We start from the raw sequence: 26,815 nt of genomic DNA, 5'->3' as shown, positions 1-26,815 counted from the left end.
TCTGAAGCTTTAGTTTTCGATAAGCGAAACTTCGGTATAGTAGTCATCATTTGGAGTTCAAAAAATAATTATGCAGTTTGTTTAGTCATAGATTAAGCATCTTCACGTAGAGCACGATGCTTCATTGCTCTGAGTAGAATATTGATACTCAGAGAACGTATACCTCTGCCAGCGCCGATATAATTCATGATTTATAAACCAACCTCAGTCCAACGTTGTTGGCGGAGGTAATTGAGTTTACGGTCTTAGTCTGCTCTGTTAAACAATGTCAAAGAAGGCATAACTCCATCGACTCCAAATAAAATTTATTATTTATTCCTGCATCCGGATCCGGACCCAACTCAAAATCTAACCAGCTCTTCCTAGACCCAATGTCCCCCTATCTAACAGATTTCTTCGGAATCCAATAAAAACTCTTTGAGATATCCACAAACAGACAAACAGACAGATAGACAACATGGGTATATACAGTATATAACCTCCTCCAACTTCGTTGGCTGAGGTAATGAAAAGTACGGTAGAGTAAGATATGTGACAGACTAATAGCTGTGCTGATGAGAGCGAGGCAGCAAGAGACATAATGAAACAGTATTAATAAAACAGCGATATATAGCATGAGATAACAACAGGTAGAGTGTAAGAGTAACACAGAGAAATACAGAGACAAATTAAAAAAAAAATCAATAAAACAGGTAATACTAAGATTGAGATTTTTATTACTCAGATCAAAGCAATAAGAGATAAAGAAGTACTGTGACAGGAACACAGTGACACAGTGACAAAACAGAGTGCGCCAGTGACAGTGACTTTGTTCTTATCACCCTCTTACGCCTCTTATCTTCACTCACTCACCCTTATCATTCCCTCCCCGCTCTCATCCCCCTCCTCCGTATTGCCTGGTACTCTCCCTCCCAACTCTTTACCTCTCTCCTCCCTTCCTCACGTCTCTGTTGCCCCGTGCGGCTGATATCGTCACCCCATCACCCTTTTATCTTTCCCTCACTCCCCTCCCGTACACCTATTATCATCCCTTCACATTTGTAACTCCCTCACCCCCTGTACTCGTTATCACTCCTTCGGCCGGGCAGTAGCTTGTGCATCTACCAGCTTCCGGACATAGGTTCAGTCTTAGCCAGGGGCGGACATTTAAGAAGATATATATGTCCTTTTTGTGCAACTTCACAAATTCGCAGCCAGTCAGGTTTCTCTCGATGACATGTACAGAGTCTAACATTCAGAGACACAGCCAAAATACTTTCTCACCTTACACTCCAAAAGCCTCTCGCACCCATACTCATGCGTAAATCACAGGGTGGGAACAGATCAAACGTCATTCAGCTCCATCTTTCTACTCCAAAGGGAGGATGGCGAACTAGAGGAGAATGGCAACTTCAGCTTGAAATCCAACAGATTCACTTTTACATGAGTCTGGAATTACAACGGTCCATTAATTGGTCCCAAATGTTTTTCCAGTATTGAGTACATTTATATATGTAAAATTCTAAAATATACATGCAAAACTATTATGTATTTAGGGTTGTACAAAGGTCTACCGTAGAAGCTCGTGTCGCTTAGATTCCTATAACATTACTGCTGAAATATCACGACCCTGTAAATGATTAGCCTGCTTGGTACGATACAAATGACAAGTGAGTTAGGGTAGAGTATGGCGGGGTTGAGTGGGGTGAAGTGGGGGATTGATAGGATTGGTTGGCGAGGAGTGCAATAAAATTTACACTTGAGATACGATAGAGTATGGCGGGGCTCGGTAATATGAAGTGGGATAATGGTGAGATTGAGTGAGGTGAAGTGGGATAAAATTGACAGGTGAAGTAATGTAGAGCATGGCAGGATTGGGTGAGGTATAGTGATGTAATGATGAGGTTGGCTGCAAGGTAGGGTAGAGTATGTTGAGACTGGGTGGAGTATAGTGGCGTAAGGGTGTGGTTAGGTGGATGGCGTGGATTAATGGCGGTGCTGGGTGAAGTGGAGTTGGATAAAATTGACAGGAGATGTAGAGTAGAATATGGTGAGGTTGGATGGGGGAGTGGGGTAATGGTGGGGAGGAGGAGAGGAATAAAGGGATTGGGTGGGGTAAAGTTGAATAAGTTGGCTGGTGAGGTAGGGTAGAGTTTGACGGATCTAAATAGAATGGAATAGGGTAATGGCTGGGTTGGGTGAGGTGATGTAGGGTAAAATTGACAGCTGGTGTAGGGTAGGGTATGAGGAGGTTGGCTGGGGTGAAATGGAGTAGTGATGGGGCTGGGTTGGCTGGAGTGGGATAAAATGGCAGGTGAGGTAGTTTACAGTATGATGGTATTGGGTGCTGTGGAGTGGGGCAGTGGCGGTGTTGAGTGGGGTGGAATACTTTAAAAATGACAGCTGAGGTGTGGCACAGGATGACGGGACTGGATGGGATGGAGTGGGGTAATGCTGAGACTGGATGGGGTGTAGTGGGGTAATGCTGAGATTGGATGAGGTGGAATTGGGTAAAAATGACTTATAAGGTAGGTTGAGAGTGTTGAAGTTGGGTATGTTGGTGGGATTCGGTGCGGTTGAGTGGGGTAAAGTGTCAGATGGGGAAGGTTATAGGGTAGAGGAGATGGCTAGGGTTGAATGAGGTAAAACTGACAGGATTGGTAGGGTAGGGTATGACCGGAGTGGGTGGAGTGGAGTTGGGTAATCGTGGCTTTGGGTCGAGTGGATTGTTAGGTTTTAATAGACAATGAGCTAAGGCAGGTTACGGCGGGGGTTGGCTTGGGTAGGGTGAGGTAATATAGTAACTGGTCTGAGTGCGGTGGAGTTTGTTATAAATTGGTGAGGTAGAGTATGTCTTGGTTGGTTGAGATGGAATGGGGTAATGGTGTAGTTGGGTGAGGTGAAGTGGGGAAATGACAGGGTAGGTTGGGGTTCGGTGTGGTAAAACTGACAGGTGAGATTCGGTAGAGTATGGTTTGGCTGTCTGTCAGGCCAGATAGAGTAGAGTGTGGTTTGGGTATCTGGCAGGTCAGATAGGGTAGAGTATGACAGGCTTGGGCATGGGAGAGTGAATTAATGGTGAGTTGGATGGGGTTGAGTGGAGCAAAACTGATAGATGAAGAAGCATGGACTGTGGCTCGGTTGGCTGAGATGGAGTGGGATAAAATGAACAGGGCTGGTAGGGCAGAGTATGGCACCGACAAGTGGGGTACTTTGGGGTAATGGTGGGGTCGGATGGGGTGAAGTGGGATGAAACTGACTGGTGTGAGATGATAAAGAATGTTGGGGCTGGATGGGATTTAGTCGGGCAAAACTGACAAGTGACGTAGGGGTTGCAGTGAGGTAGCGGTGGGGATGAGTGGGGTTAAGTCAGGTAAATTTAATAGGTAAGGTAGGGTAGGGTATAGCTGAGATTGGTGGACTACAGTAGGGTAAAAGTGGCAGGTGGGAAAGGTTAAGGTATTCAGGGGTTGGGTGGAGTAGGGTGGGGTAATGGTTAGGCAGGAATAGGTGGAATGGAGCATAAATTACACGAAAGTTAATGTACAGTATGGCGGGATTGGGTGGGATTAATGGCAGGGTTGGGTGGGATGGAGTTTGGTGAAATGATCCAGTGAGGTAGAATTTGGTGAGGTGGAGTGGGGTGAAATTAGCGGTTAAGGTAGGGTACAGTGTGGAGGGGTTGCGTGGGTTGGAGTGGGGTAATGGTAAGGTTGGGTAACGTGGATCACGGCTAAACTGAGGATAGAGTACGGCCGGGATGGGTGGAGTAGAGTGGTGAAATGGCAGTTTTGGAGGAGTTGTAGTTGGATAATATTGACAGGAGGTTGGGTGGAATGAAGTGGGGTAATGTTGAGGTTGGGTGAGGTGGGGTTGGGTGGGGTGAAACTGACAGATGAGGCAGAGTAGAATATTGTAGGATTCGGCGGGGTAGAGTGGGGTAATGGTGGCCTTAGATGGGCCGGAGTTGGCAGGTTATGTAGGGTTTAGTATGGCGGATTGGTGTGGGGTGGAGGAACATAACGACGAGGTGGGTGTGGTGAAGTGGGGTAAAATTTGTATGTGAGGTAGGGTAGGGTATGCCAAAGCTGGATTGGGTGGAGTGGAGTAGTGGTGGATTTGAATGGGATGGAGTAGAGTAAAATTGGGAAGTGAGATTGGGCACAATATGACGGGTCTGGGAGGCTTGCTTCGAGGTAATGATGGGGCTGAATGGGGAGGATTAGGGTAATGGTGAGGATGGGTGAGGTGGAGGAGAGTAAAACTGTCAAGTGGAGTAGGGCAGAGTATGGCAGGGTTATGTGGGGTGGAGTGGGGCAATGGCGTCGTTGGGTGGGGTGGAGTACGATAAACTAGGCTAAGTAGGGTAGTGTATGGCGGGGTTTGAAGGGGTGAAGTGGAGTAATGGGGAGGTTGGGTAAGATGCAGTGAGGTAATGGGGGGGTTGGGCAGCATGCAGTGGGGTAATGATGGAATTCAGTGGGATGGAGTAGGGTAATCGTACGGTTGGATGGGTTGGTGGGCGGTGTAATTGAGAGGTAGCGTAGGCTAGAATATGGCATGTTTGGGTGAGGTGGAGCAGGTAATGAGGGGTTGTAGTGCGTTGGAGGGGATTGAATTTGACATGTGAGGTAAGAATGAAAATTACCAAGATTGTGTGGGGTGAGGTAACGACGGAGGTGGGTGGATGGTGTGATGTAAAACTGGTAGGTGTGGTAGGATGGAGTGTGGCTTGGCTGGGTGGGGTGGAGTGGGGTAATGCTGCTGTTGGGTCGGGTCTAAGGGGGATAAAATAAACAGGTGAGGTGGGATAATGGCGTGGCTGGATAAGGTAGACTTGGGCAATGGAGGATTTGGGTGGAGTGTGGTGATGTAACACTAAAAGGTGAGTTAGGGTGTTTGGCGGGTTTCGATGGGGTGGGGTTGGGAAAAACTGACTTATGAGGTAGGTTTGGATATGGATGGGTAGGGTGAGGTGGAGTGGGGGATGGGCTGGGTTGAATGGAATGGAGCGGGGTAAAACTGAAAGGTGAGACAGGTCAGAGATTGACGGGGTTGGTTGTGGTGGAGTGGAGTAAATCTGACAGGTGTGATGTAGTACTGTAGGGTTGGGTGGGATGGAGAATGGTTATGGCAGGGTTGGATGGGTTGGAGTGGGGTAAAATTGACAGGTGAAGCAGAGTAGAGTATGATGGGGCTGGGTGAGATGGAGTGGGGTAATGGCAGGGATGAATGAGCAGGAGTGGAGTAAAACTGACAGATGAGGAACGAAAGAGTATAATGGAACTGTCTGGGGTGGGGTGGAATAATAGCGCGGTTGGGTGGGATGGAGTGTGATAATGGCAGGATTTGGTGGAGTGGAGTGGAGTGGAGTAATAGCAGGGTTGAGTGATGTGGAGTGAGGTTATGACACGGTTAGGTGGGGTGGAATGGGACAGTGGTGAGGCTGGGTGGATTGGAGATGGATAATGATGGGGTTGTGTAAGGTGGAGTGGGGTCAAACCGACAGGTGGGGTAGAATAAATTAGAGCTGGGCTGAGTGAAGTGGAGTGGAGTAATGATAGAGTTGGTTGGGATGGAGTACGGGAATATTGGGTTCGATGTACTGGACTGAGGGGTCATTAGTAGGTTAGGATGGATAGAGAATAGAGGGGTCTGATGTAGTGGAGTGAGGTAGAATTAATTGGTGAAGTAAGGTACAAGATGGTGATGTTGGGTGAGTTGAGGTGGGGTAATGCTGGTACTGGGTGAGTTGAAGTGAGGAAAACCGTACATATATGCCAGAGGAGAGTATGCTGAGGTGGGGTTGGATGAGTTGAAGTGAGGAGAAATGTACATACTCGTCTATGTAAAAGGAGAGAATGCTGAAGTTCGGTTGGGTGGAGTGGGGATGTTGTTGGGGTGTTTGGGTTGTGAGTTATGACTGACAGGTAAAGTAGGGTAGAGGCTGGCGGGGCTTGGTGGGGTGGAGTAGTGTCACGAGGGGTTGGTTGGGGTGGAGTAGGGTCATGGGGGATTGGGTGGGGTTGAATGGTTTATGTGAGGTAGAGCACGGAGGGGTTGGTTGGGTGGAACTGGGAAATAATGGAGTTGGTTGGGGTGGAGGGGGGTAAAATTGGCAGACGAAGGAGGGCAGAGTATAATGGGGTGGAATGGGGTAATGGCTGGGTTGAGTAGATTTGACTGGGGTGATTTTGACAGACCAAGTAGTGGAGTGTATGCTCAGTATGGTGTGGCTGTATGGGGTGGACTGGAGAAATGGAAGGGTTAGATGGAGTGGCGTGGAGTAAAGTTGCGGTTGGATGGGAGGTGTGGAGTAAAATTGGCAGGTGACTCAGGTAATGTAGGGTAGAGTACGTCGGGTTTGGGCTGGGTGGATAAAGGTACGGTACAACTTCATAGGCAAACATCAGTTTGAAGGGTGAAACAGCATGACACTATAATATCAGAAACAGAGTTACGCATATTTTGCTGAATAAGGTATGTGGCAAGCCTTTTTAATTCGCATACGTATTTTGCATAATTTTACAACGACAGACGTGTTGAATAATCAATATAACCTCATTAACTGACTGTTATGGAGTATATTTGAGAATGTTCGAGTTTACACCCACGTGATCATCGTGGAGCGATTGTGAAGAGATAAATATAAGTGAAGATGGTAAAGTCGACATAAATAAGGAAGTCTCTTTGAAAATACTAAAGTAATGCTCAGACAATGTCAGATGTGTGAGAAATGACATATGGTAACGAGCGAAACATTCAGGCAAGGGCGAAATTGAGTATTTGGACATACAACTATATACAGGCCTTCCTACCAGTGAATTGTTACTCTAACGTTTAACTTAGCAGTTTAGCCTAAATTCACGTTGTGTCACGCTCAGGTTCAGCTTCAGATAGCAAAACTAGTCTAATTTTTCCTCTTACCTTTACATTTCTCTTGGGGGAATGCCGGTATCTATAGGCGATACTGACGGGTTGGAAGGTGAACCTCCCCGCAGTTACCCCAAGAAGAAGAAGAAGAAGAAAACAAAAGACTCTCAACTGTAAACAAACAGTGGATACATGAATCTGCGTTCAGTGTTATTATTGCCAATATAACCATGAAATGTGTTCTACCAGGGGTCAACATCAAAGGTAATGATCAGTATAAGATCATAGTATTAGTGTATGCTATAAGCCTTGTAAATTTCGGTAAATATTGGGACACAAAGCGATTTTAAATTTTGTCCAATGCATGGAAGCTGTAACAGTAGAGGTAAAAATGCATAGATTCCTGCGTCCTCCTGGATTCTCACCCAAAAATTCTACATATGGTTAACACAAAGAAAGTTTGTTATGCACCAGTTTAAAAACCATTGATAGAAAACCTGCAGGCATATACATTCAGTCGTGGATTTATCAGTTTTCGTACTATGTAGTGAACCCTACCGTCGTAGTATATTGGTAAAACAAGACAGCATATACACAATGATTCAAGTAGTTTTCTTGGCAGTCAGTAAGGAGACGTAGGACTGTCACTTAAAAACTAACATTTTTTTTTTTTACCTACCTTTGAACTGATTCAGTAACATTTTAAAGGTGCATTTTCGGGTATGAAGAGGATCGATCAATAAGCAAGGAAAATATGATTACAAAAATGTGTAAATTTACATTTTTGAACAATCAAGGTTATCCTGATTTTGTTTCTAACATAATCTTATCCAGTTAAGTTAACCTACTGTAATTAAATTAAATTAACCTAACAGATCAGACCTGTCTACTCAGACATAATCTGACCCAACTTAACTAACCTAACTAGCCAAAATGAAGGGTGTGACTATCCAAAACTGCAATAATAACCATAAATGATTAGTTCATTTTCATTGCCAGATGCCATGTATCCCAAATGGGGTGGTCAAGGGCTTAGAGTTAATTGTTTTACAGGGAGGGGCACTAATCCTCCACCAACCCCACTTGACACGTAGGGAGAACGTTATGCCAACAGCATCTGGTGTTCCCAGGTGGTCACCCACCTAAGTGTGTTCCTCACAACGCTTCCTATCACATCCACATCCACACCACAATGCTCCTGCACTTTCTCACTGGTCTGTCCACGTAACTCCATATGCTGCTCTCAACTCAATTCTGTTGTACTTACTCTTGACTTGTGTCCTTCCAACAAGGTCCAAGCATCACTTGCATACAGTAGGGTTGGTATCACAACACTATCATGCAGTGACTTTTTTACTTCCATTCTCACTTCCCTGTTCCTTATCACTTCTTTCAAAGAAGCAGTAACCTTTCTCCCCTGTTGTACCCTTTCAAGAACTTCACCCTCTAAACTTCCATCCATACTCATCACACTACCCAAGTACTTAAACGCACTCACATTTTCCGTTTCCTCCTCGTCCAGCCTCGCTGTACATTCAGTGGCTTCATTCTCTTGAAGACCATAACTTCACTTTTCCCTGCATTCAGCTTTAGATTCCGTTTCCTACACACTCTCCCAAACACATTCACTAAACCTTGCAGTTTCCCTTTTCTTCACTTAACAATACAGTATCATCTGAAACAACAATACAGGGAGTTTCCAAACAGTGTCCTCTCTCTTTAGGGTCACTTCTGCATCCACTGCCCTACCTTGTACCTCTTTTATAACCCCATCCATATATAGGTTAAGTTAGATAATTACTGATGTGTGAGAGAATTGTATGAAGTAAAAGTTTCATCTTTAAATTATTTATATACTGCATTTGCTGTTAAAACTGTTGAACTCCTTGAATGTAATGTCTTGCCAATACAACTGCTACAAGTATACCTCATTTATTGTGCTTAAACTCCAGTGGATGTAGCCCAGAAAATATGTGTATCTGCATTTTTTTTTTTTTTTCTTACTACAGAATGCCCAACAACCTTAACCAAATTGTAACCTAATGGCAGCATAAGCTTTGGCCTAACCTAAGGGGAAAAGTTGTCCAGAAATGGGTATTACTGTAATATTTATTCTGTTGGTTTGCTGAAGGCATTTGCATAATTTCCAGTCATTACCACACAAGATGGATGATGAAGGGGCTGTTGGGCAGTCACATTATTCCATTAATTGTACAGGCAGAAGACATGTAGCCTAAGCATAAGCCTACTGGAAGACTACCTTTTGTATTTTAAAGGGACTGTTGTGTCTGGACACATACTGTACTGTGTATGATATTGTATAGTGTATTTATCTCTGAGAAAGTACTGATGGTAGGCCTTCCTTAAATTTAGGTGCCTGATGGTCAGTGCTTAGAAGACACCAGTCAGACACTTGTGACCTTGCATGTGGGTTCAAAGCCTCTGCAGGTTACTGGAGGTTTTTTTACTATTTAATGCTATCAGAGATATAAGTTGGGTATCTTCTGCCCTTTAATGTTCTTGAGTGTGGCGACCCAGACTCTGGTTACTACGCCTCAAAGGGGTTATATGAAACTGGATTCTACAGTGTCAAGATATTGTATTGTAATATATTTCAGTACTGTACCGATGATATTTAATTATTATTCATTGTACGGTTGTTTCAGTGTTTGGCCGAGCTGTTCATTCATTGGCTAAGATTGGAGATGACCTGTACATTGAACCAGTACCTGCAGGTAGGAGCCAAATGCTACTGAGTATGACTTCTGTACAAGTACAGTACTCATTCAGTCTTTAGTGTATTGTTATGGTACAGTTAGCTTAGTACCACGTTGTATGATTACTTCATTTTGGGCATACGGGTATATTCTCAATGTATACTGACATACATCATCTGTCATGTTTACCAGAGAGAAGTGTACCATACAAACCACCAAGGAGGACCAGACCAGGTCATCCAGATTGTGGATAACATCTACTTAAATAATCATTTTCAGGATCTTGGGTAGCTGTCTATCTTCATGAGCAGCCCTTTATATGTAAGTTTGCAAGTATGAAGCTGGTGTAACTGGTTTTGTCAAGATGAGAGAACTTTAGGAAAGTGTTTAACAACTTGGAAAGCTAAACATGGTGGCGAACTTTTTTTTAGGAAAAATCCTAATATCAGGTAATATCCTGATATATCCTAAGGTAATATGAGTCAGTGATACCTAAAATTTTGTGTGAATATCTGTCAGTGTCTGTACTTTATGTGAAACATATAGCAAAGTATTTTGAACAACAGTGGCTGTCTTGGGGCATGACCATTATTGTTCCAGGTTCACCCCAGTGTTTACACTTCACCTGGGCAAATCTGGACCAATATAGTTTTTGTTGTGTGTTAAAATTTTTTTCATGTACTGTAATTTATAAGACTGCATGTGTGTGTGTGTGTATGTGCACGCACTTTTTCTTACTTAATTGTATCTTTACGGGAATGTGTCAAGCTCGTACTGTCCCGTGTCTTAAACCATTTTTATCATACATATCCTTAAATTTATGAATTGTTTTGGCACGGACTATTTCATTCAGTAGTGCATTCCACTGATCATTTGTCCTATTTGGGAAACTAAATTTCCTTACGCTTTTATCACCTCTCTTTTTATGCAGTTTTTAGCAGGGTCCTCCTGCTGATGCTTCCCCATAGGTTATATGCTCATTTGTCTATTTTCTCCTTCCTTGATATGCATTTATATAGCATAAATATGTCTTCTATTTTCCTTCTTTTCTGTAGTGTTGGCAGATTCTGTTTTTCTAGTCTTGCTTTGTAGCTTGATCCCATAACCCAAGATAGGTAATCAGGGGTATCAGATACCCCACGCTCCTAGGTCATGCGCAGTACCTTTATGACCTTAAGACCTGGAGATCTCTCTGTCCCTCTACCTGCCTGACTAGTCAAGCCCTTCATGGTGATGGTGGGGTCATTCCTGTAACTGGCTCTGATTTTGCTCTATAGACCCATTGGGGTACATTATACCCCAGATTACCTATCGTGTGATGTCTTAGGGTATATCATACCCCAGATTACCAATCGTGTGAGAGCCATTGGGGTACATTATACCTCAGATTACCTGTCGTGTGATGTCTTGAGGTATATCATACCCCGGATTACCAATCGTGTGAGAGCCATTGGGGTACATTATACCCCAGATTACCTATCGTGTGATGTCTTGGGGTATGTCATACCCCAGATTAGACTAGACGATGGCCATTATGCATGTTTTATGGCATGGTCAACGCAGGAACAATCAATGCATATGTCACCTACAACAAAATGCAGAACAAAATGGGTCAACCGGAGATGGACCGCCGAACCTTCATGCTGAAGCCCGGTGTGTGGTGAGCATGCCTCACTCATCTTCAGTGACTGCACCTAGATCCTTGTAAGGTAACTTCTGTCAGGGATTACCATTCATTCTACCTGCTAAATGTGATATTACAAGTAAATATATGCACACAGACCAAAACAGAACAGCTCCATGGAAAATGACCAAAAATTATGTAATTATTTATTCCTACAGTTTTGGCCCCCTGCTTTTTGTACTTTTTTTAATTTAACTTGTTTCTCCTTTTGTTTACAGATGGACCCAACATCGGTCTACAAGAGAAGAACCAAGAAGTCTCCATTTTAGTTTCTATTTTTCCTACGGTTAATTTTGAAATTGAAGTGTTCAATTTACTGTATATTTTTTCTAAAAATTTGTTAATTTTTTTTTTTTTTTTCACTTACATTTAACTTTTTTTTGCCAGAGTGAATGCAAATAAGTTGTATTTTGTGTGTGCTGAAGCATATTTAAATAAATCAATGCAAACTACCATTATTAGTATTATTTTGTTTGGGGTATGTCATACCCCAGATTACCTACAAGGGAGTCCTCATGGGGGTTTACCTATCTAGGGTTAAGCTTGGTACCCATCTTGTAGTGGCCCTTTGAACTTTTTCAGTCTTATCTATGTGTGTCTTGAGATGGGGATTCCAGACTACTGATGCATACTCCAGGGTTGGTCTGATGAATGACGTTATTATTTTTCTCAACATGTCTTCATTTGTGTATATGAATGCTATTCTCATATTTGCAAGCAGTGTATACATGTTTCATACCTTCTTACTGATGTGGTCAGCTGGAGATATACAGTAGTCTGTTATTGATAATCACACCTAGGTCCTTCTCTCTTTCTGATATGTGTAGGGTTTTACTTCCTAACTTATAATCCCAATCTGGTCTTTTTACACTTTTACCAAACTTGATTACATGACACTTGTCCACATTGAATTCCATTTGCCATTTATTACTCCATTCATGAAGTTTATTTCTTCTTTTAGCTTTTTTACAAGAGTCCATGTTAGTAATTCTCCTTTGTATTTTTGCATCATCAGCAAACATATTTAGATAACTTTCATTTCCAATGTTACTATCTGTGTCATTTATATACACTGAAAACATAATTGGTGCCAGCACTGAACCCGGTGGAACTCCACTAGTCAGTTCCCTCCATGATGAGTAATTTTCCCTTAGTATTGTTCTCATATCCCTTTTTCTGAGAAAATCTTGCATCCAACAGTACAGCCTGCCTTGGATTCATCCTTGATGGTACAGTTTCTGTAATAGTCTTTGGTGCAATACTCTGTCAGATGCTTTCTTGAAATCTAGATAGATACTGTCCACCCACCCATCTCCTTTCTGTAATGTTTCTGCAACTCTGTCATAGTAGCTTAATAGATTAGTAATATGATTTTCCCTTTCTAAAACCAAACTGCCTTTCTGTTATCATATTGTGTTCTTCTAGATGGTTTGCCCAAACCTATAACTATCTTTACAGTGTACAGGTGGTCCTCAACTTACAATCAGGTTATGTTCTGAGAAATTGTTTGTGAGGAATTTTTCATGTCAAAAATGCATTAATACACCTAACCAACCTAACAACATAGCCTAGCCAACCCTGCCTTAAATGTGCTTAGAACACTCACATTAACCTTCAGTTGGGCAAAATTATTAACACAAAGCCTATTTCATAATAAATTGTTGAATATCTCATGTTATTTATTGAATACTGTACAGGCGGTCCCTGTTTTACAAAAGGTTGACACAAATTTTTGACCTTACAAAATTAGAAATCATACTTGGGTCTGGTTAGTACTTGGATGGGTGACCGCCTGGGAACACCAGATGCTGTTGGCATCCCTACGTGTCCAGTGGGGTTGGTGGAGGATTAGTGCCCCTCCCTGTAAAACAATTAACTCTAAGCCCTTGACCACCCCGTTTGGGATACATGGCGTCTGGCAATGGATGGATGGATGGATCTTTTCTTGGGCTAGCAGTATGCTGTACGATATTCACACGGGATGGTGGCAGCGAGCCACTCAGCTGCATCTCCCAGTCTGCCTTGCACTCAGTAATGTAAACAATCAATACACTAGTGTCCTGTGTAGCCAGCGTTTTTTTGGATAACCCTCCAGTATCTACGTTATGTTGTGCATTCATCATGTCTGCGAAATGCCCATCTGTCTCTCCTGCTACTTGTGAGAAGAAGAAGAGGAGGAAGGTGGTCCCCGACATACGATCGGGTTATGTTCCAAGAAACTGGCCATAGGTGGAATTTTTCGTAAGTCAAAAATGCAGTTAATACACCTAACCAACCACACATCATAGCCTAGCCAAGCCTATCTTAAATGTGCTTAGCACACTTACATTAGCCTACATTTGGGCAAACTCACTAACACAAAGCCTGTTTTGTAATAAAGTGTTGAATATTTCATGTAATTTATTGAACACTGTACAGTCGTGAGGTCGTCGATTGCGAAAGTCCAAGTTCATATGCAATGGCGTTTACAGGCTGGTTCCTGGACAATTCCCTGTCAGGACAAATTGCTGTCACAGCAAAAACAGGACTACCTGTTGTCCAGACTATTCACCGTCAGACAATTTTCTGTCAAATCATGGACAATTCCCCATCAGTAGGCTGATAATCTCAAACTCACATATTTATATACAGTAAACAGAACATTTGTAGGTAATTCATATAAATGTAATGTATATACCGATCGTTCACTTAAAGTTATTAGACAGTTAAATAAATGTTGAAGTCTCATATGTAGCCTAATGTTAAACAATGAAGTGAAAATTATCATTCATCTCCTGACTCCTGTTTCAGAACAGTATTATATTTTTTCCATTAATACTGATTATTTGATGCCACATTTTGCATTTGTCATAAAAACAATAAACTATCATCTTTTCTGTGACTCATGACTTAAAACTAGTATACTTTCTAAGTAAATTGATATGTAAATAAATGACAGGGAGTCTTCCTGATGGGGAATCATCCCAGAACTTATGAGCTTGCCGCCCCGATGTTGGGCAGTTGAGTTTCATCTCGAGTAATTGCCTTCCTTTTCTCACCAGTAGCAGGAGAGACAAGTGGGCATTTTGTAGACATGATGGATGCACAAAATGCAATATAGATACAGGAGGATATCCCAAAAAAACGCTGGCAACGCAGAACACAGTAGAGTATTATATGTTTACACTAGGAATCGAGGGGCAGAGTGGGAGATGCAGCTTAGCAACTTATTGCCGGCATCTCACAAAAGTATCGCACTGCATGTCGCTAGCCTGGGAAAATCACAAAATTCAGATTTCGAGGTATGGTTTCTACCTTCATAAAGTCGAAAATTCGTAAGTCGACCATTCTTAAAACGGGGATTGCCTATAGTTTCTTTTGTATTTCTTTATGTATGTGTATGTGCTATATGAACTTATTGGAATATTCTGATTATTTTTGGTAAACCATAAATATTAGGGAATGACAAGAATCAAATAAGCTATTTTCAAGGAAAGACATTTGAACAGTGCGCATTGACACCAAAATCGGTTACCCATTTTAGCATTATGTCTATTGTGTTTAGCATTTTTTTACACAAACCTATAACCTGTATAAACATCCATTTTTCATATAGCTCTTAACTCCTTTTAATATGTTTCATACATTTTTGTTTAACTTTGATTCCCAGGTGTATACTTCCGCACTGTCAACTCAGCCCGCTCAGCTTTTGCATCCTTCTACTTTGAACGAGGGTTTTTCTCCCAATATGATGATGGGTTAGCTGGAGTGGAACCAGACTCAGAAGATGAGCCAGTTAAGTGTAAGGTGGCTCTAAAGGTGAGAGTGTAGCTTTGTATGATTGAATTATGTGTGGTGAGGTAATTGTCTATTATAGGTATTAAGATACATTGTTGTAGCTACCATATTTTTTTTATTGTGGTGGTAAATGGGGACATTCACCATCCACTCACTCGATATAGTGCTGCTTTGGTTGTCTGCCCTTTTCTTTCTTCCTTTCTTCCTCTTCTGCCTTTCTTTCCTTCATTCATTCCTCTTCCTTCTGCCTCCGGGTAACTTTGCACTCCCTCTTCTGTCTTTCATTCCTTCAGTCTTTTCTCTTCTGCCTATGGGTGACTCTACACTGAGTGATAAGCCAAATGGTTTCCTGTACACCAGGAAACCATTTACTATGATGGGTGGTAACCCTATAACCAAATTATGGCACCTGGTGGTTTAGTGGGTAACTAAGGCACTCCAATCAGATTGAGCCTGTGTAGGTTTATATCCAAATGTGGCTGGGGTTTATTGCTCATATAATGCCACTCAGGGTTGAGTGAGGCTGGTCACTCTCATCTTAAACGTCAGGACCAATTTGCTTAGCCCCAGGCTCGTACGTTCCTCATGGAGCAACATAGGATTGGATGATGGATGGATGGATGTAGATTTTCAGTGCAGCGTAGAGTAACAGCTGGTTATATTTTATACTAATTTTAAGTTTGATGTGGTACTATTGATATCTTGAACTTTATGCTCCTCTTAATGTAAGGAAAACAATTTATCATTAAATGGAATATTTTCTTTGGTAGGTGGTAGGTGGTGGCAACCATCATCCACTCACTTGCTGTGCTGCCTCTGTCATTCTTTTTCTGTGTCTGCTGTCCTCTCTTCCTGTTTCTCCCATCTTTCTTGCCACTTTCTATTACCCCTCTTTCCTTTTCAGGTGGCATTACATTGAGTGACAAGCCTAATGGTTTCCTGTAAGCCAGGAAACCATTTACAGCGCTGGTTGGTAACCACATACGGTATATAACCAATCCATACATGTTCCTTACATGTCAACAAGTGGGTTGATGGAGGATTAAGCCTATGTCCCGCCGTCAGGAGCTTTCCCACGACACACCATGATCTTCATATCTTTGTGTGTCGCCGCATGTCATCATGAGTAACTTGGCGTAACTTAGCGATGATGTAGAGAACTTGGTCATTCTTCATGGTTCTTGGTGCGCTACAACAATTTTTGGAATGTTCAAAAATTGTCGGCGTGGGCACTGACAAGGAGGAGAATGTGACATGTCGTGACGATAACATAATTTGTCTTAGCTGTGACACTGCGTGTCTTAGTGTGTCTCAGCTGTTGTAGGTTGTCGTAGCTTGTCGTAGGTGTGACCTGACGTGTGTCGTAGCAATAACTTGGAGATTGGATCCCGAAGACCCACAACAACACACGAAATCCCTACGACAGGCAAAGTTATACCTAAGACACGCTACGAAAACTTGCGACACGTTACATGGCGATGTCTTGGCGTGTTGTGGAGTCAAAGTGACCGTAATTTTTGAACTGAGGGATGATCATAGTGTGTCTTCAGGATGACGTGACACTTCTGTAGGGTGTCGCAGCAATGTCTTTGTGTGTCTTAGCACTAATGTGACTGTGTCATGAAACAGCTGTTTAGGCCTACCATTTCAGATATGATTGTGGCATTTCACCAAGATCATACCTTAACCCGCCCCATCCCGACCACTTTTCCACCACTGACTCCTCCCAATCCCAACCATTTTTGGAAAAAAATTTTTTTGGCCCAAACCTCCACTTTTGGTGAGAAACATCGAAAAATCATAGAGAAATTGCTCACCTGAGATTTAAAATACTCGATACAGGTAGCAGTACCTCCTCAACTTACTGTGTTTTCTATCTGGCTGGCTCCAAAGAAAACGAGTTCTATGGGAGTGTAACCATTCCACACCACTCATAAACGGTATTTATTTATTTATTTGGTACAAATTTATATGTAGTACGAGAGAATATTGGTTTTCACACAGTAATATGGGCAATGTAAGCATTGTTTCACTCATGAAACACATCAACATACCTGACCTTTTTTGGCGACATTACCTGATCATCATCATTGGCTGTTTCTTCCTCTAATGCTATGTAAAATTTGTCCTCCACATTGTCATCGATTAGGGAATCACTCTGGCCCTGAATTTCGTACCGTGGCATAACATGGCTTTACTGGCCAGGTCACTGGTAACAGGTGAATTGCTGAGACAATGGCATGCAAGGGGGGGGGGAGGTCATGCTGGGTAAGGTATTGTCCCTGCCTGGCATCTTGAAGAGGAAGGTGTCCTGTGCATACGTACCAAAAATCACTTGCGAAAATTGAAAATTGTGCAAATTAGGGACCTTGCAATTGATTCGCATTTATGAACGTCAATGGGATTGGCAGTGACAAAACGTGTGGACGTTAATTCATGTCGACGGGACGCCGCGGGTTAAGGGTAAGATAGTGGTGATCGGGGCCATTCTCAAAGATGAACTTGAATTTGGGACACAGGCCTTAGTGCCCCTCCCTGTAAAACAGCTAACCCAAGGACAAACAGCCATCCCTTACAGGATCATGGCATCTGGCTATAGATAGATAGCTAGATTTTCTTTGCTGGTTTTTGTGTTTTGTTGCAGCTTCAGTGCAGCATGATGGGTTTCATATTTTTATTTTATTAATGAAATACCTGCTTGAAGATTGGCTATATTGCATTCATCCTGTCCCATCCTACTGCACCAGTGACTAATCTGTTTTTCCATATATAGCAGTTTTTATTGGCATTAAATTTCATTCCAGTATTTTTGATACTTAGACAGTTATTGTTGTTGCTCAACCTTGGTCTGCCTGACCAGGTAGATATGTCAGCCACAGGTAAGCAACTGCCCGTTTGGAGTAATCTCATAGGCACAGTATAGGTACAGTATATAAAAAAAATACTTGAATTAGTAAAAGACATTAAATATTGTACAATATCTTCTAAACTTAATGAGCAGGTACAGCATGTACAGTATTATGTTTCAGTACATCGCTGAAGACGCAAGTAGGCATATCTAGCTGACTGGGGTGAAACATGGTGTATGCATCATGTAACAGGATTAGCTCAGCCACACATTGTATGTGACCAAAATGTATAGACTGCAATCTAGGTTCGCATCAAGGTATGCACATCATTTAATTCATGTAATGATGATAAGTTGGTTAAGCATTTGCATGGTGGCTAGTTTGTTTATATATATATATGCTGTGTATATTCACTTTTTACTTTCATCAGTTGTGAAGCAATGAATGTAATTTAGGTGCAGAATACCTTACAAGATTTATTATATCCATACACTGGAATGTCTTGTTTCTCATTACTCTGTCTCCATTAACCTGTGTGCCACTCAGCAGACTCTTTTTTTTTTTTTTTTTTTTTTTTTTTTTTTTTTTTTTTCGTCACCTTTAGTTATGCATTGGAATTTAGTCATGGTCTTTATCTTTTTTCTCCCATGTTTCTGGTACATTTCTGTTGTCATATTTTCTGTTAATGATTCATTTGGTTGTATGTTCCATATATTTTCAGTTAACTTGTATTACTGATGCTCTTTTAATTGTTTCAGGGGTTTAGTTTATTTTTTGTATACTGTACTGATATTTTTAGTTGAATTCTATAACTGATACTTTTATTCACCATTTTAGTGATTCATTTTTTTTTTAATATTGTTGGTCATATTCTCTCTTCATTCCTTCTTTCCATCATTTCTCTTCTGTCTTTCATTTCTTCATTCTTTCCTCCTCCTTCTGTCTACGGGCAACTTTTTCACTGAGTGACAAGCCATATGGTTTCCTGTACACCAGGAAACCATTTACTGCTTGGGGTGGTAACCACATAAACAAATGAAACAAAAGCATTTGGGGCTGAATGCTAATCGCTCATCAAAATATGTCATTGGATAAGATTCAAATTACAGTACCTACAAAATAAATTTTACGCAAAACTCTGTTGAATTCAGTCATCGTGCTTAGCGAAAAGCCAGTCCATATTAAAAAACATATGGTGGCTGGCATTCGGGTGTCATTTATTAAATCCACATTGAAAGTATTGGGCTTCTGCACATCCGCGTAGTTGCTATTTCCCGAAGGTTTGGTGAAAATTCGTCCACAACTTTTCGAGATGTTGGGAACACGCACGAACGCATGCACACACACACACACACACACACACACATGCTGGCAAAAACATTATTGTTCCACCATGCTAAAGGTGGGTGTTAATTATGGTGCCTGGTGGTCTAGAGGGTTATTAACTCCTAAAAGACAGGCATCAGAATGTTTTGACATATTCTCAAGATGGACATAATCGGCAGGTGCGATACAGTGGGGGTTTGTAGGAAGGGGTGGTTGGGGGGGTTTGGTAGAGGGGTTTTGAGGTGGTGGGGTGGGGTGAGGGGGTGGTTGGGGGGTTGGGGGTTGGAGTCGGGGTAGGATGGAGGTGGGAGATGGGATGGGGTGGGTGGGTGAGGGGTAGGGGTGGGGGCTGGGGTTTAGGGGTAGGGGATAGGGGAGGGGGTGGTTTGGGAGATAGTGGGGGTTTGGGGTGGTGGTAGGGAATGTGGGGGTTGGGATGGGGGAGTGGGCATGGTGGGGGGATGTAGGTGAGGGGTGGGGGCAGTGGGGGGGGTAGAGGTGGCAGTGAGGGGGTGGGGAGTGGGGTTGACAGGTGGTTGGGGGTGTTGGGGGGCTGGGGGGAGAGGGTGGGGATGGTGTGTGGGTGTGGTGGTAGGGGGGTGGAGGGGATTTGGGGGGGCGTGACCACATACGCAGACACCTGTCTTTTTTGCTTTAGTACCCTCGGACAGCATGTGCAGAGACCCGTCTTTTAAGGGATTGAGCCTGTGCAGGTTTATATCCAAGGGGTGGTTGGAGTTTATTGCTCATGTAATGCCTGAGGCTGGTCACTCTTATTCTAAATGTCAGAACTAACTTCCCTAGCCCCGGGCTCTTATGCTCCTCATACAGCAAAACAGGATTAGATGATGATGGTCATAGTTTGTAACTAAACCTTTATTCATTGTTCCAGGGACTTCTGAATGCCTTTAAGTCTCTGGCGAATCTAGAGAAAACAGTCGAGCGTTGCAAGCTGACCATGGACTGGGAGGAAGCCAAATTTATCGTACAGCTCTCCTGTCGATATGGAATTGTCAAAATATTCAATATTGCTTTTATTGAATGTGAATCTCTGCAGGTAATGATATTTAGATGTAATGGAAGAATTTGTTTTATTTTGTTTATTAGTTTAACTTGTGATGAGTGCTTGGGTGTACCTTTATCCTTTGTCAGTTTATTGATGTTACCTTTTTTGTTTACCATGCTCATGTTCCCTGATGATGCCTACCCTGTATTCAGGGAAAGTATTTGGGGATGATGATGATGATGATGATGGTGATGATGATAACTCCTTCATATTTGATGTACCCACTGTATGATGTAACATCCTGGATGCATGAAACGTTATATTAAAGGTAATAATATAAGAGGTTTCAACATAAAAGCTTTTACCTGCAGGGAAGAATTGCAGGTTTACTTTAACTCCACCAATGAAGTTGGATAAAGGTTGTATATTCACCTTTGCCTATTTCTCTGTTTAAGTAAAGTAATATCTCAAATAGTTGTTATTGGATTTCTGTGAAATATGGTGGATAATTGGGGATTGGGTCAAGGAAGAGTTTATTAGATTTTGAGGCAGATCTGGGTTTGGGTGCAGGAATAAATACGGTAATAAATTTTATTGCCATTGGCAGAAATATATGCTCTCTGAGATTATGTAGCAGGGCAAACTAAGACTCTAGAATGAATTGGCTATGTGAGACTGTAAAAGTATTCACCTGGTAGGAAAGAGCCATTACCGGTACAATAGTAAATTAAAAACTTTTTTGGCATTGATGGAGATATGCACTTTCAGAGTGCTTTCTGGTTAGAAATTGTCCTTCTTTTAAGTTACACATTGTCCATGTTATATGTAGGGAATATATTCAAATGTACCAAAACTTTTTCCAATTAGTTGGAACTGTAAACTGGAAGCAGGAAAATTAATATTATGTGTCAATGGAATCGAACTTGGGCAATTTTTCTGTAATAAACTCTGGACCCATAGAAAATTTTAAATAAAGAAGACAGCTTATAGCAAGAGTTACATTAGTGTATAAACATACATGATGTCCCCTTCGTTGTTCAGTACATATATGGATGGGGTGATGAGAAAAGTAAACATGAGTAATGGAGAGAGGGATGGCGTTGGTAATGAATGGTGATGGATGGAATATCTCAAATTCGTTGTATGCTGATGTTGCAGTACTACTTGCAAATACCGGACAAGAGCTTGGTAGACTAGTGCAGAGTTTTGTAGATGTCTGTGAGCATCGTGCCCTGAGAGTAAATGTAGAAAAGATTGAAATGATGGTTATTGAGAAAGTAACTTCCAGTGTGATGTTATAGTGAATGGAGAGAGAGTGGAATTGGCGAGAGAGTTCAAATACCTGGGTACAATGATAGAAAAGAGAGGAAAATGTGCAAAAGAAGTGGAAAGTAGAGTGACACAAGAAAGGAAAGTAGCTAGTACCATGAAGGCCTCGATAAGAAAGAGGCTTGAGCGTTGCAGCTACGTGCAGCATACATGAAGGAGTGTTAGTGCCAACTTTAACATGTCGATGTGAGATTATGGTGTGGCATGAAAATGAAAAGTCAAGAGTAAGAGCTGTGGAGATAGGACTGCTAAGGAATGTAGGTGGAGTAGAAGTGGATAGCGTACAGAATAATGTGATTTGTGAAAGATGTGGAATGGGGAAGTCTGTGGACACCAGAATCGAAGAGAGTGTACTGAGATGGTATGGTCATGTGGAGAGAATGGATGACAATAGAGTGGAGAAAAAGGTACATCTGAGAGAATTTGAAGGAGGGAGGAGGTGAGGTAGCCTAAGAAGAAGGTGGAGGGATTTGATGGATGAGTGTGTGAGGAAGAGAGGTATGGAAGCTGGTGAGGCTAAGAAACTGACAAGAAATTGAGCTGGCTGGATGAATTTTATGCAGAGAAATGCCTGACCAGGGATTTGCACCCTTTTTTAATGTGACAGCATTTGGATTGCCTCTATCAGATAGGTATATGTGAAGCTACAGAACATGGCGAAATTTTTTTTAGCCTATCAGATGGAGCCAGGATTTTGAGGGCTTGAGTGATGAGTGCATGGAAGCGTGACCCATTGAACTGGGCAAACCCTGCCATAGGGTGGGAAAGGAGGTCCGGATGATAATGATAATATAATAATGATAAAAAGTGTTTAATCGTACAGTAGTTATTGCTGATACTGTTAGTGATATGCCACTTTCATTTTATGCCCTGTCTGTAACTCCCTTTCAGGCAGTGTATGACAAAAAAGCATGTTCCCATCATTTGAGCAGTGCTTCACGTGTGTTGTGCGAGGCCATTGGTAACTTCCGCCAGAACCAGGAGGAAGTCACATTCTGCTTTACACCAGACAAAGCCATTTTCAAGACCTATGTAGATGAACCAGGTTTGTGGGCTTCAGATAGTTTCATGACCCTTACTGGAACAGAGGAGTATATATGTGTCATGGTCGTGTACCGTTAGAATGCCTCCGGATCTGCATATAGTGTGCCGTATATCAAATCATAGCCTATATTACCTGATGCTGAATTCTGTAAGGCATGGTCTTGACAAGAACACCTACAGACTTTACTGTTTTATTTCAACCACACCTCTCATGAAATAAGACCCTCTCTTAACCTGTGGTATGCAGCTTACCTTATATGAGCATGATTTTTAACAGTGCATCATGAAATTATTTAGATTGCAACTTAAAATTGGTCTTATGTCTTTCAACCACTAGTGGTAGGTGGGGGCACTCACCATCCTCTCACTCAATGAAATGCTGCTCTCAGGTGCCTGCAATTTCTTATTTTCCTTCCTTCCTCTTCTGTCTATCTTTCTTTCATTCTTTCCTCTCCCTTCTGTATATAGATGACTGCTCTGAGTGACAAGCCAAATGGTTTCCTGTACACCAGGAAACCATTACAGGAAACCATTTACTACGCTGAGTGGTAACCATATAACCAAATTATGATGCATGGTGGTTTAGTGGGTAATTAAGGTGCTCCAGTCAGATTTAGCCACTGCAGGTTTATTTCCAAGGGGTGATTGGGGGTTATTGCTCATGTAATTCTACTCAGGGATGAGTGAGGTTGGTCACTCTCATCTTATATGTCAGAACCAACAAGCCTCGCCCCAGGCTTCTACGCTCCTCATGCGGCAATAGTGGATTAGATGATGAACAAGTGAATGACTTTTAAGGTTCTTAGGTATTTTGCTGATGTCTTGAAACATTTTCCAGCTAAGTCTAGTGCAGTACTGCAGAACAACAATGATGCTTTGCGCATCAGGAGCTTTGGGCTGTCTAGCAGTCATTTTTCTCTGAGCAGTCATTTTCTTATATTGCACCAAGACTATACAATAAGTGGCCCATATCTATACGACAGCTTGCTTGTCATTTTCTTTGATAGGCAACGTAAGGTTTTACTTTTCCAGAAAAATTACAATCTTGAGAGAAGTGTGATGACTGAAGGCTTTAGAGCTACAGATGCAGTTTTGTACTGCACATGAAATTAATAGCCGTATAATATACAGTACAGTATATATATCCATCCATCCATTGCCAGATGCCATGTATCCCAAATGGGGTGGCCAATGGCTTAGAGTTAATTGTTTTACAGGAAGGGGCACTAATCCTCCACCAACCCCACTTGACGTAGGGATGCCAACAGCATCTGGTGTTCCCAGGCGGTCACCCATCCAAGTACTAACCAGACCCAATTATAAATATATATATATATATATATATATATATATATATATATATATATATATATTTTCAACACTATGTTTTAGAGTGCTAGTGAATTCCTTGGGAAGAACTGGTGCTTTTGAGAAGTAAGAAACCAGATTATTATTATTATTTGTATTATTATAGTGGTAGGTTGGGGCACTTACCATTCACTTACTCGATGTAGTGCTGCTTTGGGTGTCTGCCGTTTCCTTTCTTCCTTCCTTCGTTTCTCTTCTGTCTTTCTTTCCTTCACTTTTTCCTCTTCCTTCTGCCCATGGGTGACTCTACACTGAGTAACGAGCCAAATGGTTTCCTGAACACCAGGAATCCATTTACTATGCTGGGTAGTAACCATATAACCAAATTATGATGCCTGGTGGTTTAGTGGGTAATTAATGCGCTCCAGTTGGATTGAGCCTGTGCAGGTTTATATCCAACAGGCGGTTGGGGTTTATTGCTCACGTAATGCCACTCAGGGATGAGTGAGGCTGGTCACTCTCATCTTAAATGTCTGGACCAACTTGCCTAGCCCCAGGCTCCTATGCTCCTCATAGGATGGCATAGGATTGGATGATGGATGGATGGATGGATTATTATTATTATTATTGTTGTTTTTTACCCCTTGGATATAAACCTACACAGGCCCAGTCCGATTGGAGCACCTTAATTACCCACTAAACCACCAGGTGCCACAATTTGGTTATATGGTTGCCATCCAGTGTAGTAAATGGTTTCCTGTACACCACTGTTAATATTATTATCATTATCATCATCATCTGGACCTCCTTTCCCACCTTCGGCTGGGTGAGGAGTAGCAACGTCCAGACAGCCCAAATTTGCCCAGTCCAGTGGTCCATGCTTCCATTCACCAACCATTCAAGCCCCTGGAATCCTAACTTTATCTGATACACCAGAAACATTCACCACATACTGTAGCATCACATAAATGTATCTGATAGAGTCAGTCCGGACCCTGTCACATTAAAAAGGGGTGCCAAGTCCCTGATCATGCACTTTTCCTTACAATATTCATCCACCCAGCTCAATCACTTGTCAGTCCCCTGGCCTCACCAACTTCCAAACCTCTCTTCCTCACACACTCATCCACCATATCTCTCCACTTTCTCCTTGGCCTACCTCACCTCCTCCCACCTTCAGATTCATTCAGATACACCATTTTCACCACTCTACTGTTATCCATTCTCTTCACATTGACCATACCATCTCAGTACACTCTCTTTGATTCTGGTGTCCACAGACTTTCTCACTCCACATCTTTCACAAATCACATTACAGTATTTCATATCCTATCCACCCTCTGTACTCCACATACTTTCCTCAGTTGCCCTATCTCCACTGCCCTCACTCTTGACTTTTCATTTTCTTGCCACACCATAGTGTGACATCCATATGTTAAAGTTGGCAACTAACACTCCTTCATGTAAGCCTCATGCAGCTGGAACACTCAAGCTTCTGTTTCTCATCAAGGACTTCATTGTATCAGCCACTTTCCCTTCTTGTGTCACTCTACTTTCCACTTCTTTTGCTCATTTTTCTCTTTCTTCTATCACTATACCGAGGTATTTGAACTCTCTCACCAGTTACAGTCTCTCTCCATTCACTGCAACATCATACTGGGAGTCACCTCTTTCAGTAACCATCACTTTCCTCTTTTCTGCATTTACTTTCAAGGCACGACACTCACAGACATCAGCAAAACTCTGCACTAGTCTACCAAGTTTTTGTCTGGTATTTGCAAGTAGTACTGCATCATCAGCATACAACAAATATGAGATATTTCATCCATCACCATTTATTACCAATGTCATCCCCCTCTCCGTTACTCGTGTTTTTACTTCTCTCATCGCCCCATCCATATATATATTGAGCAACCATGGTGACATCACCCAGCCCTGTTGCACGCCCACACCAGTCGTGAACCATTCACTTAGATGCCCATTTACCGTAACACATGCTTCACTACCATCATAAAAGCTCCTGACGGCACCTAGCAGCTTACCATCTACGTTGCACATGCGCAAAACTTTCCACAACCCTTCTCTGTCCACTTTGTTGTATGCTTTTTCCAGATCCATGAATGCCATAAACACCTCATGGCCCTTCTCACAGGCCATCTTCGCTATCTGTCTCACTGCAGATATTCAATCCACATGTCCTCTGCCATTCCTAAAGCCACCCTGTTCAACACTCACTAGGACTTATGATATCTCTCATACTTTCTCTATAATAATTCTCCCTACCATGCTCAGTAAACTTATGCCATGATAATTCATGCACTCTGCTCACCTTTATTTTTGTGCAGGGATACAATCACAGCCTTTTTCCACTCTGCTGGCACAGTATCACTCATCCATGTCGTCTCACATATCTCCAACGAGCACTTCATTCCGTTTTCTCCACTACACTTACGCATCTCTGCATACACCTCATCAGCTCTAGCTGCTTTCCCATTTTTCAGCCATCTCACAGCATTCTTCACCTGTGTGAGTGTCACATTTCCTATCACTGCATTCCTTCTCTGCACACCCCCAAAACCAGTCATGTTTACAGCAGCTCTGCTCTCTCTATTACCATTCATCAGGCTTTCAGAATATTCTTTCCATCTGGTCCTCACTTCATCCCCATGGAGAAGAAGAAAGGTACGGCATGGTTGGATGGTGAGGTTAAGAGAGCAATGGAGGAAAAGAGGAATAAGTGGCTGGATTGGTTACAGGCCTGGAGTTCAATTGAAGTAAGAACCGAACATATTGAGAGCAAGAAGCACATAAAGGGACCAGTAAAGTGGAAAAAGAAGGAGGTAAATGATGATCTAGTAAGAAAAATGAATGCAAACTACTCTGAAAATAGGAGGTTATTCTGGAAAGAAGTGTGGAAATATAG

General features: G+C 42.2%; 2 protein-coding genes across 2 annotated transcripts in view; one reads left to right on the top strand and one right to left on the bottom strand.

Moving 5' to 3' along the window:
- Positions 1–7,046, bottom strand: part of LOC145408825 (uncharacterized) — a 214,538-nt gene extending 207,492 nt beyond the window's left edge. Inside the window, exons 1-2 of the mRNA XM_080279469.1 lie at positions 7,032–7,046; positions 6,907–6,937 (exon numbers count right to left, since the gene is read on the bottom strand). Coding sequence (XP_080135595.1) covers positions 6,907–6,937; positions 7,032–7,046 — 46 coding nt within the window. The remainder of the gene's footprint in view (positions 1–6,906; positions 6,938–7,031) is intronic.
- Rad9 (cell cycle checkpoint control protein Rad9) overlaps positions 7,017–26,815 on the top strand; it is a 38,185-nt gene continuing 18,386 nt past the window's right edge. Inside the window, exons 1-5 of the mRNA XM_080279468.1 lie at positions 7,017–7,116; positions 9,519–9,587; positions 14,903–15,051; positions 20,098–20,262; positions 22,432–22,585. Of these exons, the coding sequence (XP_080135594.1) occupies positions 7,083–7,116; positions 9,519–9,587; positions 14,903–15,051; positions 20,098–20,262; positions 22,432–22,585 (571 nt within the window). The 5' untranslated portion in view covers positions 7,017–7,082. The remainder of the gene's footprint in view (positions 7,117–9,518; positions 9,588–14,902; positions 15,052–20,097; positions 20,263–22,431; positions 22,586–26,815) is intronic.

Source organism: Coenobita brevimanus, chromosome 78 (assembly GCF_032717465.1).
Source record: "Coenobita brevimanus isolate Jiangsu-jjx chromosome 78, ASM3271746v2, whole genome shotgun sequence".
Taxonomy (NCBI): domain Eukaryota; kingdom Metazoa; phylum Arthropoda; class Malacostraca; order Decapoda; family Coenobitidae; genus Coenobita; species Coenobita brevimanus.
The sequence above is the reverse complement of the archived record's forward strand: the minus strand, read 5'-3'. Positions and strand labels throughout refer to the sequence as shown.